General features: G+C 39.5%; 1 protein-coding gene across 7 annotated transcripts in view; it reads left to right on the plus strand.

Annotated features, from left to right (window-relative positions):
- Window positions 1-16115, plus strand: part of VEGFB (vascular endothelial growth factor B) — an 85376-nt gene extending 69261 nt beyond the window's left edge. For all 7 annotated transcript variants that reach the window (XM_073605366.1, XM_073605367.1, XM_073605368.1 and 4 more), the window contains 4 exons: window positions 7478-7510; window positions 11176-11259; window positions 12277-12399; window positions 14322-16115. In XM_073605366.1, coding sequence (XP_073461467.1) covers window positions 7478-7510; window positions 11176-11259; window positions 12277-12399; window positions 14322-14343 — 262 coding nt within the window. In that variant the 3' untranslated portion in view covers window positions 14344-16115. The remainder of the gene's footprint in view (window positions 1-7477; window positions 7511-11175; window positions 11260-12276; window positions 12400-14321) is intronic.
- Window positions 16116-18974: the final 2859 nt, after the last annotated feature.

Below are 18974 nucleotides of genomic sequence, written 5' to 3' on the forward strand. Positions count from 1 at the left end.
TGGGGATCTGATACCAAGGTGAACTGGATACCAAGATGATTGTTGTTACAGTAATTGAAAAAATCTTGTATCATGTTGTCTCCTTGCCAAATAATGATAATATCATCTATGTACCAGCCATAATACACTAGATGACGTAAGTATTGATTTTGAGCCCATATCTGCATGTCTTCCCAGTATGCCATGAATAGACTCGCGTAGCTGGGAGCAAAACTAGCGCCCATGGCTGTCCCACGTGTTTGAATAAAGTATTCACCATCAAACTTAAAGTAGTTGTGATTAAGTATAAGCTCAATTGCTTGGAGAAGAAAACTTGCTTGTGAGGAATGGAAATAGTCCTCCTTAGATAAAAAATATTGGGTGGATGTTAGACCCTCTGAATGGGGGATTAAGGTATATAATGTTACGTCAAGAGAAATCCAATGGTATTCATCATCCCACTGATAATGAGCGAGAGTTTCAAGTAGGTGACCAAAATCTCTTATGTATGCTGGGAGTCTTTGTACTATTGGTTGAAAAAAGTGGTCAACATAATCCGAGAGGTAGCTAGTGAGCCCTTCCATGGAGGCCACTATAGGCCTCCTGGGGGTCGCAGGGGATCCTTATGAATTTTGGGTAGGAAGTGGAAGTATGGGGTGGAAAAGAAGTCCCGGTATAAGAAGAGTTTTTCATGGGATTGTAGAATGCCCCTCTGGTAGGCCGATTCCACCAGCTCCTTCAATTCCCCCTTGCAAATAGTGATACAAAACTCAAGCAAGATCCCTTTCGGGTTTTCAAGGAGTCTCTCTGCTTCCTCAAAGTAATCCTTTTTGTCTAAAATTACTATTCCTCCTCTCTTATCTGCTTGTCTGTTCATAAGTTCAGGATTAGATTGTAAGGTTTGTAGAGCCTTTCGTTCTGGACGGGTAAGGTTATTGTGCATTTTGTTTTGTGCACATAGTCTTCAGGTTTTCATATACCAAGGAGTAAAAAGTCTCTACATAAGGGCCTTTGTCCTGATAAGGATTGAATTTGGACAGAGGTTTAAAATGAGTGTGGATCATTGGTCTGTATTCCTGTAGCTCTAAGTTAAAGAGATCTTCCTCTGCAACAGAATTTGTGGACCATAGATCTTGTAACATTTCAAGAATGTCTGGTTCCAAGGGTTCAGGAGAGTCAATGGTGGTATCAGTATTGTCTGATGACCTGTCTGCAGCATTCCATCTGTGATAAAATCTGATGATGAATAAAGATTGTATAAACCTATTGTGGTCCTTTAACGAGTGAAAAAATTTGGTACAGTGGAAGGTGCAAAATTGAGTCCTTGTGTCGTAGTCGTAGTGATATTTCGTAGGGAGTGAGGGTCTTTGAGGATATATTGAAGATCTTTACTGTGTATCTGGGGTCCCGGGACTCTCGGATTTTACCCTATTTAATGCCTCCTCTACATCCTCGTCGGATCTTTCTAGGCGCGGTTTGATGGCAAGTGTGAGGGGTGTTCCTAAAAAACTTCCTTTGGAAGAGAGGAACATTTTGGGTGTGCTCCTTTCAAATCATATTTTTTTTTCTCATCAATCTGAATTTTATTAAAAAATTATTGTACATAGACAGGAATTCATACATAAATGCCATTATCATACCATTAAACATATGACAAATACGTTACACAAACTAACAAAAACAAAACACAAAAAGCCTTCCTAGAATAGGAAAGGAAAAAAAAAAGGGAGAAAAAAAAAGGAAAAGGGCCACAAATAAACATCATATATTGAAACCCTACTTAGTCACATTTAGGTCCTAGTCTGATTTTCATAAAGCCCTCTAACTTTCTGTTGATTCCCTGAAAATCCTCCAGGGGCCCATAACTGCCAGCATTTTTTTCATATGTATCCAAATCATCTGCCAAGAGGATCTCCATCTCCATATTTTTTTTTACTGTCCATTGCTGCAGGAGCCTTGCTGTATGTTGTTCTTTTTGGAGAGTGATCCTTAGGGAGGTGACTCTGGTTAGACTCTTTGATTGTAGAAGGATCCTTACAACTTGGATTTGTGGTATTGTTTGCATGATCCGGTATATTGCCTTTATGATTAGAAGGTTGTCCATGAGGTTGTTTGGAGTCCTGTTTATAATTTTTGGCTTGATCGAATTTCTTGGTTCTGTTCCAGTGTCCTTTCTTAGATTTATATTATTGTTCCAATGCCCTTTGTTGGAATCTGTTCTATATTTGGGGCGATTTCCTTCTTGTTGATAAGATACAGGGGGAGTTTCTTTCCTCATTTCTCTTGATCTCGATGTATTCCTGATATGTGGTGGATCTTTGGTGTTCTAAGGTGTTTCAGAAAAGTGGGATCTGTGAGATCTTTTTCTGATCCATTGTAATAGCCTACCATGTTGGAAGTCTTTTTTTTCTATAAGAGATTTGAGAGAAACTTTTCCATGATCAGGACTGGAAAATCTGCTCCAGGACACATTTTAAACCAACTGCCGGGAATTCATATGTATATAGGTCCTTCTAGGGACTTCTTGGAAAAAGTGCATCACGAGATAGATATAGATCAGGCAATTAAAAAATACCTTGATCAGTATGCAATGATAGTTTATTCTGACACCAATAACAAACAACCTCCTAGAAAAGGCCTATTTTTCATCACTCAACACAATACTAAACATTGGATCATTAAAAGATCTTTAAACAAATAATGGGGTATCCTACTTAATGATCCCAAACTATGCTATGTATACTAGCTCATTATGCCTTTGTCCTGCAGGGTGTATTTTTTAGAGAGAGTTTACTTCCTCTTTAAGATTATATATGACTCGCACAGTCATTCTTTGTTATCTTTCACTTTGTTTTACTTTGTTATATTTTGTTACATTTTACCAATCTAGTTTGCTACATTTGTTTTTAATCCAGTATCTTAATAATGTTTATTTGAAAATACTAAAATTTTACATCCCTGGCACCACCATACTGGCGATTGCTCAGACATGTATCTCACTCACCTGGATGTCATGAGGATAATTAGCAGCTCTATAAATTCCCAGAGGTATTTTCAAACAATCAGGCTGATGAAGGAGGCATGGTTAGGCTTCCGAAACGCATCCCAATTGGCTCACACAGCGGTTGGACTGACAGCTTCTCTCACTACTCCAGCTGGACACATCGTCTTCAGGCGGACATCGGCTTTCTGGATATACCATTATGGCCAAACAGGGCAGCCTGACACCGGTCTCCCTGCACGGACTCCAGGCTCATCTTGCTCCCCACCACAGCCGGCTTTCTTCTCCACCAAGGACTACCACACAGCTCCCAACTCATTACAATCCACTGCGGGCTGTCATTCTCTCTCTCCCCCTCACCCGCTTGTGAGTTCTATTTGTTTTATATGGTATTTTACTTTATATAAATTGTAAATAAATATATAAATGGTGTTACACTATGCCGGTTTGGCGCTTTCTTCCCTTCCTTTCCAACTCAATATTAAACCCTACGGATAAAGACTGGGATGCCATTACAGTTCATATGTGTGTAGAGGCAGGCAGTCCCAATAATTTTGGTAATATAGTATATGTGGTGTTGGGGAATGGGACTGGTTTATACTTGACCTGTTTTTTCTTTTATGTTTTTTGGACACTCCATTTGTTACATTTCTGTGCATAGTATACTTTAGATGTCCACTTAGCTTTTTTTATAGGCCCTGTTTGTTTTTTTTATGGGAAGATATTGCTATATGTATGGCATCAAGCTCCAAACAACATTGTAACTACACCTTACAGTCTATTCTCCTTTTATTTGTTACTTTGGTAGCTTGCATGGGAATTGATCCTTAGGGCTACTTCAGATGCTCCTTCAGATGTGCAGCTAGGGGACTTTTGGATAGAGTAAGGGAGGATTATAACTCCAGTCATATTTTCTTCACCGTCTCTGACCAGATCAGGTCACCAGAACTAGTGTCCCCATTTCCCCTCTATTACTTTCCTGGGGACAACCCCAAATTTGGGATTTTCCTTTAATTTCACTTTCAATGATAATGGTAAATAGAACAGATAGAGAGGGTGAATCTCCTTAATGGGGGGCACAGACCGCAATAAAAATTGTCAGGGGTTCCAATCCCTCTCCACTCTATCCAAAACTAAATTTAAAAAAAGTTTTGCCTTTAGTTGTACTTTAAATCCCTGACTCAGATCAAGTATGAAAATCAGGAGTTATGATATCACTCTGAGAATAAGCATGACAGCCAAGCAATTAGCATTTAAGAAGTCTCCGTGTTTTTCTTCTAGTAGGTTTTCTATAAATCCTGTCATAATTAAACAGCTGCTCCAAGCTTGGCCCCAAATCTGCCCTGGTAGGTGGTGTGCACTGGCCTGTGGAAAGCTGAGGCAGCTGGTACACAGATGCAGCAACAGAAACCTGTTAAAGGACAAAGGAAGGACTTATATGGAAGTTGAAACTGCATTTTCGCAGTGTTGTTGCTGGGGACATGCTACCTGGGTGTTTCTAGGCAGAGAAGAGTTCCTGAAATAAGGGGAAGTTCACACCAGCTACTGCATTACAACACAGCGGCTTGTGTGTGGTGCAGTCCAGCCGGATCAGTGCAGTGCTAATGCGCCAAACTGAGCTGAAAAAAAAGGTACTTTTTTCAGCACACATCGCCCGCACACCACCACAACGCAGTCGTGTGAACGGGCAAATGAGGACACATGAGGAGGAATCAGTGTTGCCAACTTAACAGATTCAAATTTACTGACACGACACCCAAAATTTACTGGCACAGTCAAGTTTTCACTGGTATTTCCAAAAGGTACAAAATTACAGTTTTAAGTGCAAATTTCAGTATTTAGGCTACAAACAAGAGCAATATGTAATTAGCAATGTGATGTAAGGTAGATATGAAGGCACAAAATATATTTCTTATTTTATTTTCAATATAGCAAGTAAGTAGCTCAGAGATAGGACTCAAGAGGGCAAGAAATTAGAATGGGCCGGCGCGTACACACGTAAAATTGACTCTCACAGTTACATTGACAGCAGTGTGCAGCAGCACAGATGACACCTCACGGACAAAAGACGTCCCCTCCTGAGTCACAGTGACAGTCTCTCTCCACACCAGGTGGTCCCTTCAGTCTACCCCAGTCGAAACAGCACTCCCATCCCTCAGACCCGCACGCGAGGCTCTGACCGCTCTGCTCGGTTCCCTTGCACCAGGGCATCACACATCACACGCCCATTTTTTTACTAAATGCTCAATGCAGTCTCACCACATCTGGTTTGAATGTACCCTAAAATGCATGGTGTGTTGAAGCAAAGCAGGAAAATCAGCTAAATCCATAGTACTTGAGTTCTGAGCAATGCTGAGATTTGCTGAATGTAAATTGCAAAATTGTAAAAAAAGTCACATAGACACACAAGATACATATGTTGTACATCCTTGTGTATGCACACCTGTTTGGAGCAGACATAAAATTCCTACATTCACATCCCTATATTATTAGGCTAAAAAAGTTTGCATATCTAGGAACACTATGAAACCTTTTAAAGGGTGCTTCCATGGGTTTTAATGAGCTGTACATAACCTACAACACTCACATATGTAGCCACCCTGTAGTTTAGGACATTGTTGTCCTATCAAAAATGCCATAATTTCTCCTATCTAATCATGTTGTTTTATATAAATATGCAGCAATATATTCCAACACAGTCAGCGTGAAAAAGAAGAGGTTGATTTGGATATTTCTTCTTTTTTCAACTTAGTTAAAGTCCAGCTTATTTTTCACATTTTTTTTTCTTTTAGCCCTGTATTACTGGATTGTATGGGTTTACAGCTGATTGTCTTAAAATATACCTAAAATTATTTTATTAAAATTTTGAATAGAATGGAAATGGATTTGAATACCTGTCAGGTTTTTATTGCTGTCTATGCCCCAGTTAGGGATATTCACTGTCTCTATTTGTCCTGTTTTACCAAGTGAAAGTGAATGAAAATAACACATTTTCTTAGTGAAAATGCCCTTCCTGTCAGTTTTTTATGCTTGTTTAGATGAGTAGCAGCAACATCTTTCGGCACCAGTGTACTCATTCAGACTTGCACTCCTAAGGAATAGAGGGGTCTGTTAAATCACGGAATGCACTGGATAGGGTGGTCAAACTCCAATGCCTCTAAATGATATAACATAGTAATAATATGAAAATGGAGGTTGTTATTACAATTTTTATCTCACTGAATATTTATTTCTGAGACTTCAATGTGGGCTTTAAGCCTGGTACACATATTGCATATCAGGAACGTGGGTTCCCGTTTGCGTTTTTAAAAGTGCGATTCACACGCTTTTCTGTGTGTTACGCATAGGGCAGTCCATTCACTTGGGCTGCCCTATGTTTGTTTGTTGCACCAAAGAAGTTTATGAACCAAATTTTGGCACTGAGCCAGGTGTGAGTTTACAAGCACGTTTTCCCTATGTTCCCTGTTTTTACCTATTGCTGCAAAATCGCACCCCATTTAGGGTGCCATTCAGGAGGACATGCAGATTGCCACAATTAGGAATCGGCAGCAGAATTGATTCGATTCTGCCCATGCTTCCTAATTTCCCAAATGCGAACTGGGCCTAAATTTTGTAACTATGTGCCACTGCTGTTGTTTACATATAAATACTAACACCATTGAACACAATTGTACCAACAAGAATGCCACACATTGAGGTGCAAAATAATAACAATAACAGGAGAAATTTAGACAGAGTTGATTTTTATTTTTGTGGATCCAATCTATCTAAAATGCATTTTTAAAGGGGGAAAAAAAGCTGATATAGAATGAATGTGTTGCTCAAGTTGTGTTCAGTTCAGCTTGGGTTTGGTCAATACTTCTAACATTTGTACTTGACAATCTCATATCATTTCCAACTCTGACTGTTACTCTGCTTTGGTAGCCCGTCAGTTGACATGATTTCGGTCCTCATTCGTATTTGAGATGGGGGATGTAGCAGGGGAGATTTTTGTTTTGTACAAGACTTGTGATGGCACACTTATCAGTTACTATGCATTTTATTTATTTTTATCACACATTGATTTTTCGGCATTTAACCAACAAAAAAAAGATCATCAAATGGTAATTATTGTCGAATACATGAATTTATACGGACAATAGTATTGCACTTTGATGGCGCAAACATGGCAACATGCATGTGGTATGTTGCCATGGATTGGAGCCAGGAAAGGAAAATTACGGTAAGTATTTGATCCAATTTTCCATTTTGCTGTTGTGTGAGTTATACAGTATGTGTTCACATTGTGTGACAATTAGCTTGTGTGTACATAGTCTGTTTGCCATGAAGTAAGAGGTTTCCAAAAGATATGCGTTTAAGAATATACAGTAAATAACAATAAGGATTGTATTACATCTAAACCTATAGACTGTGAATGTTTTACATTTATTACACAGTTTGGTTATACAATGGTTATACAAAATCAGTTCCACTCTTTTTTGTTTTAATACTTGGCAGGCCCCGTGACAGTGATATGCTGAGGCCTAGCAGGTACAGTTTTCCATTATATCTCTTAAATCTTTTGTCATTGGATGCTTTTATTTTTCAGTGCTATCTTACAGTTAAACATGCTGTACTGTGCTACATTTTGTCAGCTTTTCTGTGATAGATGCAGACCGGCTGTGAGCTCCGCAGTGCTTAGATGCCGTTGTCATGGCTAAATTTATGTCAGTGAGGCTTGAACACATTAAGCCTTAAAGTGTTGCTAAACCCACAACAGTAAAATCAGTCTGTATATGCAGTAAAGCATGCTTGTTATAATCACTGTGGAACCTAAGGGGTTAATCCTCTGCACTGTGTAAAAAAAGTGGTCTGATCCTGTCTTCTCTGATCCTCTCCTCCTTCCACTGTCCCCTGATCATTTCCTGATAACACAGAATCTATGGAGTCAGGCTGCACATGCTCAGTTTGGTGTGTATTGCTAGAGAGGTTTTTTTTTTTTTTCTTGGGAGAGTGCATGTGATCAACACAGGGCCAAACAGCACTGTCCAGACAAAGGGTCAGGGGTCCTGCAGTTTCATAGAACAGGCAGAAAACTCCTCCTACAAGCTTTAACTAGTGCTTGGCTGGACACTGATAGAAGTCACAAGACTGCTCTAACGTCTGATGAGAAAAGGTATTTAGCAGTTTATATTTACTAATATAATTGCATATTCATGTTCTGTGTACTGTGGGAGACCAAATATAGTGAATGCAGGGTCCTGGGTTTAGTAACACTTTAAGCCAGATACTCTTTTTGTATGGAGTATTCCAAGTCAGAATAGTCAGTAAGCATAATATACCAGCACCATATCCAGTTGTTCATATATGGCACCCATATGCCTTGGCTATACCAGGAAATTCATAGCTGTTATTCCCATGAGGTGAGGTAGCACAATGGTGATCTCTGAGAGATTTAACCACTTACCGTCTGTCATCTCATTAGCCTACAGAAGATTTTTAGTAGCTCAAAGATGTTACTAAAATCAATATCATTAGCAAATAAACACTAAAGAAATATATCCCTATGGAGTGAATTATGCAAATGGCATGTAATGATCTTGTAGCAATTAATCATACATGCTTGGATCATTGTACAGACATAGAAGATTGATCACTACTACATGCTACTTGTATATAGTTTACTCCATAGGGAGCCACAGCTTGTGGTTACAGCTCTCAGTAGCAAGACATTAAAATCACCGGTGTGGCCTAGTCCTTATGCAGCACCAAATTCTTTCATAACACTTGATTAGTAATGTCCTAATACTATTGTAAAAATGTTAAAATAAAGAAAAAAAAGCATATTTTGTAAATTTTTCAAAATATGAAGCACATTTATTATTAGTTTACATCCAGTTTCCCATTCCTGTCTGCAAAGGATTAATGATGGTGCTAAAACTGGTCACAGATGAATTGAAATTTGTCTGGTTCAGCAGGGACCGGACGAATTTTGATCAATCTATTGCCATTCCGGGTTGGGAGGAGTCAACCTAGTGATTAACTCCTCTCGAACAAGAATGTTTGAAAATTTGTGTTCGATTAGTCCATGCAGCCAATAGGCTGCAGCATTGATCCGTTTTTTTTTTTTTTTCCGACGGCTGGCTGATCAAAAAAATTAAAACAAATCATCTATGGCCAGGTTAAAGAGGTCAACAAAGATCACCATGATTACTAGTGAAAGTGGACCTATTGGGTGGACACTTGGCACTTGACACACCTGTAGGCTTATAAGGACACCAAAATCCCCAGCTCTGCCTTCCAATGCACTCTTTACGTTTGTGCTTAGAGATCTTGGGAGGCCAGTGAAGCTCCTCTATTTATTTCTTTTCTACAGAGAATTTTAAAGAGAGACCTAATTACTTGGCTCACCATGAAGGTGTTAAGAAAAATCATGGAAAAAAATGGTTGGCAGTGAGAACAATGGTAGGAATGAAGCAAAAATAATTGCAAGTCAAAAGAAGCTAGTGAATCTTAAAGCCTAATACACACCACTATTTTTTTTTTCCTTCAACCCGCTGGCTAACAGCTCCGGTCGGAGCCACTGTATTAATGATCCAACATTAGTGCAGAGACCTCCGATCTCCCCTGCTGTTCTTTTGTGTTCTGACAAGGGGACGCCCCACGCTAGAACAATCCGGTCAGCGCTCTCCGCCATTGGAGCTGCTTTTCCAGGGTGCTCGACTGATAGAAGCCGACCACTTGGTCGGCTTCAGTCAGACCGGCTGCCATACACACGGGCCAAATGTTGGCCGGTGTTTATCGAACGGGCCGATCTCGCCTAACATTCGGCCCGTGTGTACTGGGCTTTAGTCACCTTGTATCAAAATCATATTAAACTAAGCCTGAGTTAGGTCTTAAAGCAGCATTAAACCCATCAATTTAACTGTTTCCCAAAACCGTTACATTTAAGGCATGCCATGAATGATAATTTTCACAGTTGCTTGTGCTCTCAGCTGAACTGCCAGGCCATCAAATGGCTGGCGTCATAACTGATCACATATGCAGCAACTGCAAAGCAAATAGAGGCTAATATGGCAATTTTATGGGTTGTAAAGGATGGGAGGGTTGAGTTCTGCTTTAAAGCATATGTAAACGATTACCTTGTAAAACAACCCATTCAGTTTAAAATAGAAATGAAAGGCAAAACATTTGTGTATAGATATATAAAAAAATATATATAATAATATATTTTAATTCAATCTTATTTTATTGATAGGTACAATAGAACAAGGTTTTACAGTTACATATTAAACAAAAAGTATCAAAGTATCGTATACATAAAGCAAATAGTAGTACAATGGTTTTACTCTTTTTTTTATAGATGATCACATTTCCTCAGTTCTCAGCTGCATAAGAGCTAGGGGTTGTCAGAACAAGTCTGATCATTGGATGAGAGTTGCTGAGTTCCCAGCATAGCTAGAGAACTGACCATGGTGTGTTCTCCTGCTTAGTATAGTCAGTTTTTGATAGGTAAGCAGAGGGACTGGCGGGAACACCAGGGATTTCACACAAAGGAAGCAATAAAAAGAGGACAGGATACTTTCTCATACAAGTACAGCAGGCACATATCAGGACTATAAAATATTTGAGTAACATATTCTTTAAGTCTTTTTACGGCCCCCTTGGTTCACACTGCTTGTGATCTTAGATTTAACAGAAATTGGGTTCCATAAACATTTAACTGTGTTTGGTATTAAAATGTCAGGCCTTTTAAGAAATGGACAACCTTTAAAGAGAAGTGTGGGAAGCTCTCCGGGGTCCCCTCCTTATTGGCCAGTGAGGAGGGAGCGGGGGGTAGGACCAAGCCATGCTCTGTGTGTCTCTGTGGTACACAGAGGCGGCTCGGGAGTGAGCATGAACGAGTGGCCCAGAGCAAGCAGTATGCTATGGGGGTACTCAGCAGGGGGAGGAGCCAAGAGCATTGCTAGGGGACCCAGGAAGAGGAGGATCGGGGCTGCTCTGAGCAAAAACACTGCACAGAGCAGGTAAGTATAACATGTTTGTTATTTTTTAAACTAGATCTGAACCTTTACAAATGCTTTAACTTCTAGAAACAATCTCTTGCCATGGATTTTCTTGCATGTGTCAGTCCACTTTCATTTGCTTTGTCTGTCTGTTTTTATTTTTATTTTTTTTATTATAGCTCTCATAAATGTTCTTTTTGCTTCTCACAGACTCTCTACAACCTTAGGTTTAAAGAAACCAAAGAAACGGAGGCGAAAAGGGAAGAAAGGCATGCACACCCCTAAAAATGCCAGGTTTGTAGATAAATGAGATTTGGAGACATTTTGCAAGACAGTAGCATTTGAAAAACCATGTTGAGATGTTAAAGATTTACAAATTAAAGTGAAATTTCTGGAAAAAGGGTAAAGGGTGCAGTGTCCCTAAAATGTATACTTTTGATATTTGGTTTGATTTTGGGCTCATTTAGATTTATGTGTGTATTGTAGCATTAGGTCACATGCTTTATTGACCCACGTTTCCAAATCATTTGTGAAATTAGGTTTTGCAGCGGACAGCATTAAATGCCATTGATCAAGGCTTGGTAAAACATGAGAAAACACATGTAACATGCATTTTGATGGGTTGCCTTTGACTTCTTTGGACTCCCAACACACTAAAGTGCAGAAAAAGATGGACATGTTGTATTTTTAAAAACTCACTGTGCTGCCTACAACACTGAGATGGGAACAATCACTTTTTTTATTATGGGGAAGTTGGACACATGTATTTGCATTGCAGCATCTACACACAACATCATAAATGGGTCCTAAGTCTTTGAAATAAAGTTGTTCTAAAGGCTGAAGGATTTTTTATCTTCATGTATTCTATGCATGAAGGTAAAAAACCTTCAGTATGCAGCCCCCCCCCCCCCCATACTTCCCCAAGCCTGATTGCGATCCAGCAATGTTCATGAGAGCAGCTGCTCTCCTGGGTCTCTGCCATTGGCTTCTGCTGCTGTCAATCATAGCCAGTGAGGAGGGAGCGTGGGGAGGGCTGAGCCCCATTCTGTGTGACCTATGGACACAAGGCTCTGGAGTGAAGTATGCACAAGTGCCCCATAGCAAGCGGCCTCCTATGGGGGCAATCAGAGAACTGGAGGAACCAGGAGCGCCGACGGGGGACCTGAGAAGAGGAGGATCAAGGCTGCTCTGTACAAAACCATTACACAGAGCAGGTAAGTATAACGTTTGTCTTTTTTTTTTTTTTTTATGTAACTTCAGTGTAGTGGAAGTAAATTGATTTTCTTCTCAAATTATTCCTTTTTCACCTAGGTCTGTCTGTCCACCTTGTGACCAGCGGAGGACATTAAACCCTGAAAATTGTGAATGTGTGTGCCAGAAAAATGAGAAAAAGTGCAACCAACGAGGACTGATATTTAACCAAGAGCGATGCAGGTGCCACACTCAAACTGAGTTGAAAGTCTTTCCCTTCTTGTGCAGGTTGATAGGGAAACTATGACAAGAATGTCCTTTGAAGCATCTTGTGACAGATGTATCCCAGACTGTTATTCCTATGGCAAAATTGGCATTAGACAGAACCAACATTTAGTAGACTTTTTGGGTTCATTTTGTTTAACAAGTCATCTCCATTAAACCACCAGCTTAGATTTGTTATTATTTTGCTAATGGATGTGTTAGAAAAAGAATTCTTATTAATAGTGATAATCTATGCATAACATACTTGCCATCACAGATAAATCAAGAAACTATAAACCGTGGCTCCAATCTGTCAAATTAACATTTTACATTTTCTTTACCCCAGTGTGGCATGCCCTCAGTCCTGGCTTGGCAAAGCACATTTTCCCTTTACGGCATGTAAAATAAAACTCTTGCATATAGTGTAAAAGACAGATAATTGGATTTATTAAAACTGGAGCAGCTGTGCATGACTAACAATCATATATCTTTCATTTTCAAGCTTACCTAAACAAGCTGAAGATAGAAGCTGATTGGTTGTCATGCACAGCTGCTCCAGATTTTGTTTGCTCCAGTTTTTTATAAATTCCCCCCAAAGAGTGCTAAACCGATAGTAAAAATCCAATTATATTTATTGAGCAGAATGTCCAAAAGCAACCTGTTTCAGGGGTTGGATCATCTCAGATAAAAATGCCAGAAAAAAGGGAAAATAACTAAACTTTGAGGTATTGAAGAATAATTTTAAATTGCGGTAGCCATGATCACATGACTAGTTGGTTTTACATCTTTGCTTTGGACATTTTCATTAGTAAAAATACTTGGACTTTTATGATCAGTTTGATACTCTGTCTTTGATACCATATGAAGTTGTCAGAAATGTCACTTAGTAGCCTCTTGATCTGAGATTCATCTATCCAGAGCAGCCTTTCTCAAACAGGGTTCCTCCGAAGGTTGCCAGGGATTTCTTGAGCAAGGGGCAATTTCTGCTCCTAAGATAAGTTACCACTGAAACCAATGACCTTTTTAGCTATCTGTAAGAGAATGATTATTCCCACTGACCCCAAACGTAGGGAGCATTTTTCTTCTTGATCATCACACTAATGTAAAGTAGTGGCCACCAACATTCAGGGGGCTCTGGGGGGTTCTGGCCCAGATTTAAAAGTCTCTTTCACATTGTTTATGACAGCAAATGCATTATCTTTGGGTGTTTAGCAATCAGGCAGCACTTTCAAGTTCACAAGTTTATAATATATCACTGTTTTTATTGCTGTCTGTGATCCCATTTGGGAGGTTTCCACTCACTTTGATGGTTGCCAGATAGAACAAGAAGTGAGTGGTGCTCCCCACTTCCAGTCTGTTCAATAGATGTCAGAGCAGAATATGAAGGATAATCTCATTAATGAGGACACAGATGATGGATAAAAGTACAGTGAAGAAGGTTTAGAACCTCTGTTAAGATTTTATGATGTCTGTGTTCCAATGAAGGAGATTTCCGCTCACCGCTTCCTAGGTTTGATCAAAGATTGTATGGCTCAGAACATTGGGAAACAAAGTCTTACTTTGGAAGTTTGCAGTCAGGGTGTCCAAGCTGAGGTGTCCTCCCACACACCAATAGACAAACGGTCATCGAGTAAAAGAAGCAGCCGGCAACTCCATAACATTAAGTGTATTTATTTTCAAGCCTTCACAGTTCAGTCAGCAGCAGACTAGTTTCGGCGATAAGCCTTGTTCACAGCACTCACCCGCTTCCTAGGTGACAGGTGTCGTATGGAACAGAAAGACAATAGTAATCTTCTCTCTGTGGACAAAGAAGGCATTTAATAGATTCATTAATTTGATTTGAAGACACCATGACACTACCACCATTTAATGCCTATGTCTCCTATGTTTTCTCCAAACAGGTGTGAAAAACCAAGAAGCTGACAGTCGCCTAGTAAACAAAAAGACTACACTTTAAATGGTTTCATATCCAGAGCCATATGATTTCGCACTTTACCACATCAGTCCTCAACCCCTCACTGCTAAAATGTGGATCACAGCTGAAAAACATCCACTGGCGAATACCATGACTAATGTTACAGTGAGCTTAAATACGGAGAATTTGCAGTCAAGTTGGTGGCCTGGCCTACTTGGTTGAGTATACAGGCAGATTTGCTGAAGAGTGAACTCAGGATTTTATGCAAAAGGGCAAAGACTTTTTTTTATATACATTTTATTTTATGTTTTACTATAGACTTACTTAGTCCTTGTACACCAGGGATTCAGCTTATATAATAGCAAAGTGTACACAAAGCTTTTGCTTTGTAGAAGCTTTTAAAGCACAATTTACCTCTACCACTGAGATGCGAAACACCTATCTTTAAGAAAGTGTTGACTGCCACTTTAAACATGGTGCTATTAGACTTCATTAGGACTAATGCCGTGTACACACGGTCGAACTTTTCAGCTACAAAAGTCCAACAGCCCGTCCGACAGACTTTCGACAGACTTTCAACGGACTTTCGATGGACTTTCTAAGGACCGGGCTTGCCTACACACGATCACACCAAAGTCTGACAGATTCGTACGTGATCATGTACACCGGACTAAAATAAGGAAGTTGATAGCCAGTAGCCAATAGCTGCCCTAGCGTGGGTTTTTGTCCGTCGGGCTAGCATACAGATGAGCGGATTTCTGAGTCCGGCGGAGTTACGACGTAAAGATTTAAAGCATGTTCCAAATTTAAAGTCCGTGAGATTTGCGACTGGAAAGGTCCGCTGAAGGTCTGGTGAAGCCCACACACGATCAGATTGTTCGCCGGATTTGGTCCGTCGGCGTCCGTCAGACCAGTCCAGTTGAAAAGTCCGACCGTATATACGCCCCATAAGACGGACATTCCCTAAGACAGGAAGTGTGTTATAGTAGAACTATAGGCAAAACATTATTTTTCATTTTGGATAGAGTAAGGGAGGGTCATAACACCTGTCATTTTTTTTTTTTTGTCTAAAATGGCTGTAAGTACTTCCATTAAGATCCACGTTTAACATCCATATACAAGAATTTACGTTTTCTTCAAAGACTTGAAAATAACTGCCTAAAGCTTGCCAAAAGCTTTACAATACTTTGCAAAAGCTTGCTGTACACACTGTTCTTATACAAGCTGAAGCCTTTGTAGAGGTCAAAAACATCTATTAACCTTTTTCATTTGCATTTTACTAAAAGACGACTAATATAAAGTGAATATAAGATACAAAAAAATTGAAAACCCTATATGATGTGAGATAAATCAGGAAAGCTAAATCTTGGCAGCAAAATGTCAAGAAGTTTCAGATATTCTAAATTCCTAAATTAACTTTTAAGAAGAACACTAGAAACCTGGCACTGTGATAAAGTCACATTTTTTAAATATCAGCTACAGAAGTGTAAGCATTGAAGTTAAATAATTGCTTTCAAACAACAAATTATGCAAAACTTGTCAGCTACTGGCTGAAATAATAATTTACGTTGGGAAGTTTTCATTATTGTATTGGTGATGCTAAAAACTAACTCCCGTGAGTTACTAACAAGGACTTTATTTATTTGTCCATATATTATGTATCATTTTATTTATCACTGTATAAATCTTTGTAGGTCTCTATTACTTATAAGCAAATATACTATATGTGCAAATGTATTTATAAATTTCTTTACCGCTATAAACATTTTTTTTAAAGTCATGTAATGTCTGTTTTTTAACTTACAGATTACCCAGTGTGCTGAAAAACATTCACATGTATTTCAGAAATGTGGGTCCCTATATTTAATGACATCCCAATAGTCCTAACACTTTTTAGTGTTGGCCGGAGTTCAGCTTTTTTTTAGTCAAGTCCATTTAAATCCCCTAATCTAACACTACCCTCTCCCCAGATTGACAATGGTGCGGTCCAAAGGTGTCTCTGTTGCTTCTCTATAGGGTGGAGACACCCTAATGCCGAGTACACACGAGCGGAATTTCCGACAGAAAAAGTCAGACGGGATCTTTTCATCGTATATTCCAATCGTGTGTATGCCCCATCGGACTTCTTACGTCGAAAATTCTGATGGACCTAGAAAGAGAACATGTTATAAATTTTTCAGACGGAACCAATTCCTATCGGGAAAAACGCTCGTCTGTATGCTGTTCTGACGTACCAAAAATGACGCATGCTCTGAAGCAAGTTCGAGACGGAAGCTATTGGCTACTGGCTATTGAACTTCCTTCTTCTAGTCCTGTCATACGCGTTGTACGTCACCTCGTTCTTGACGGTTGGACTTTGGTGTGACCGTGTGTATGCAAGACAGTTTGAGCGGAATTCCGTCGGAGAAACCTTCAGAGTTTATTCCGACGGCAAAACCGGTCGTGTGTAAGTGGCATAAGACAGGAAATGCGTTATAGTAGAACTATAGGCAAAACGTTATTTTTCATTTTGGATAGAGTAAGGGAGGGTCATAACACCTGTCAGTTTTTTTTTTTGCCATCCCTATCCCACTCGGGAGAATTCCCTTCACTTCCTGTTCCATAACCAAAACAGGAAGTTAGAGGAAATTCCTACAAATAAGGGACTTCCTTGGGGACCCCCAGGTCACCAGAACTAGTGGCCCCATTGGAAGATTTCCCGTTTATTACTTTTCTGGGGACAGCACAAAACTAGGGAATTTCTTTTACTTTCACTTTCAATAATAATGGTAAACAGGATAAACAGGGAGGGCGAATCTCCATAACGGGGACACAGACATCAATAAAAATTGACAGGTGTTCTAATACCTCTCCACTCTGTCCAAAACTGAAAAAAAAAGTTTTGCCTTTAGTTGTACTTTAACCACTTGGCAACCGGCTGCAGTACATATACTGCAAGCCAATCAGAGGGTCCAGCGGACACTATGTCCGCCGACCATCCGTGTTCGCTTCCCAGAGAAACAGAACGGTGATCTACTGATAGAAACAAGGCAGATCGCTATTCTGACAGTGATGAACAGAGTGCTCTTGTATTCCTGCTAAGCATCCAGTGAGTTCATCCCCCACACAGTTAGAAAGCACCCCCTAGGGACAAACTTAACCCTTTGATCGCCCCTGGTGTTAACCCCTTCCATTACAGTGTCCTTATTACACTAATGCCCTGTACACACGGTTGGACATTGATTGGACATTCCGACAACAAATTGTTGTTGGATTTTTTCCTACGGATGTTGGCTCAAACTTGTCTTGCATACACACGGTCACACAAAGTTGTCAGAAAATGTGATCATTCTGAACGCGGTGACATAAAACACGTACGTTGGGACTATAAGCCAATAGCTTTTCTCTCTTAATTGAGCATGCATGGCACTTTGTGCGTCTGATTTGTGTACACACGATCGGAATTTCCGACAACGGATTTTGTTGTCAGAAAATTTTATAGCCTGCTCTCAAACTTTGTGTGTCAGAAATTTCTATTGAAAATGTGTGATGGAGCCCACACACGGTCATAATTTCCGACAACAAGGTCCTATCACACATTTTCCATTGGAAAATCTGACCGTGTGTACGGGGCATTACAGTGCATATTTTTAGCACTGATCACTGTAATAATGTCACAGGTTCCCACAAAAGTGTCAGTTAGGTGTCCGATTTGTCCGCTGCAATGTCGCAGTCCTGCTAAAAATTGCTGATCACTGCCATTACTAGTAAGCAAAATAAATAAATAAAAATGCCATAAAAATATCCCATAGTTTGTAGACGTGATAACTTTTGCACAAACCAATCAATATACGCTTATTGGGATTTTTTTTTACCAAAAATATGTAGCAGAATACATATTGGCCTAAATTGGTGAAGAAATTCGATTTTTTTTTACATGCTTTTTAATTATTTGGTTTAATAAATGTTTATTGAAGAATATTAATAGAAATACAGAAAGACAAAATGAACATGTAGCATATGATAGACAATCTTAAAAAACGAAACAAAATATTTTCAAAGAGCACAAATACTCATCGAAAAGTAAAAATCAAAGAAGTGCCATCGTATGTGCTGAAAGGATTGAACGTACAGGCAAAGTCGAGGATTAATCAGCTGCTTAAGATATATGTGAACTTAATATTCAAACTAGAAATTAAGATTGTAGCTAAATAAAGTTCGTAGTTGAAAGAGAAAAATAAGGAATTAAAAGGAGAACGGAGAGAGAGATAGAAAGACTATGAAAGAAAGAAAGGGAAGAAGAAAAGAGGGTAGAAATGGGAAAAGCAATGGTTAAGGAGGTAAGCTCACGTATGTTGAGATATAATGTCTTTATAGTGAGTTGAAGATGTGAACTCTGTCCAGGGAGTCCATGTAAGAGTGTGTCTCTGGGAGGTACCTCTGATACTGTGAGTGATATCTTCTAGGTGATAAATCTCTGAGACCCTAAGCAACCTAGTTTGTACAGACGGGATTGTGGGTTGACCCCAGAGTGTGGGGATTAGAGCCTTGGCAGTATTTAGCAAATGAGGTATGAGTGAACGTTTGTATGTACCTATGGATTCTTTAGTAGCATGAAAAGGACAACCCAGGGATCATGGGGGGAGATTGATGTCTGTAA

This window comes from Aquarana catesbeiana, linkage group LG11 (assembly GCF_042186555.1).
Source record: "Aquarana catesbeiana isolate 2022-GZ linkage group LG11, ASM4218655v1, whole genome shotgun sequence".
Taxonomy (NCBI): domain Eukaryota; kingdom Metazoa; phylum Chordata; class Amphibia; order Anura; family Ranidae; genus Aquarana; species Aquarana catesbeiana.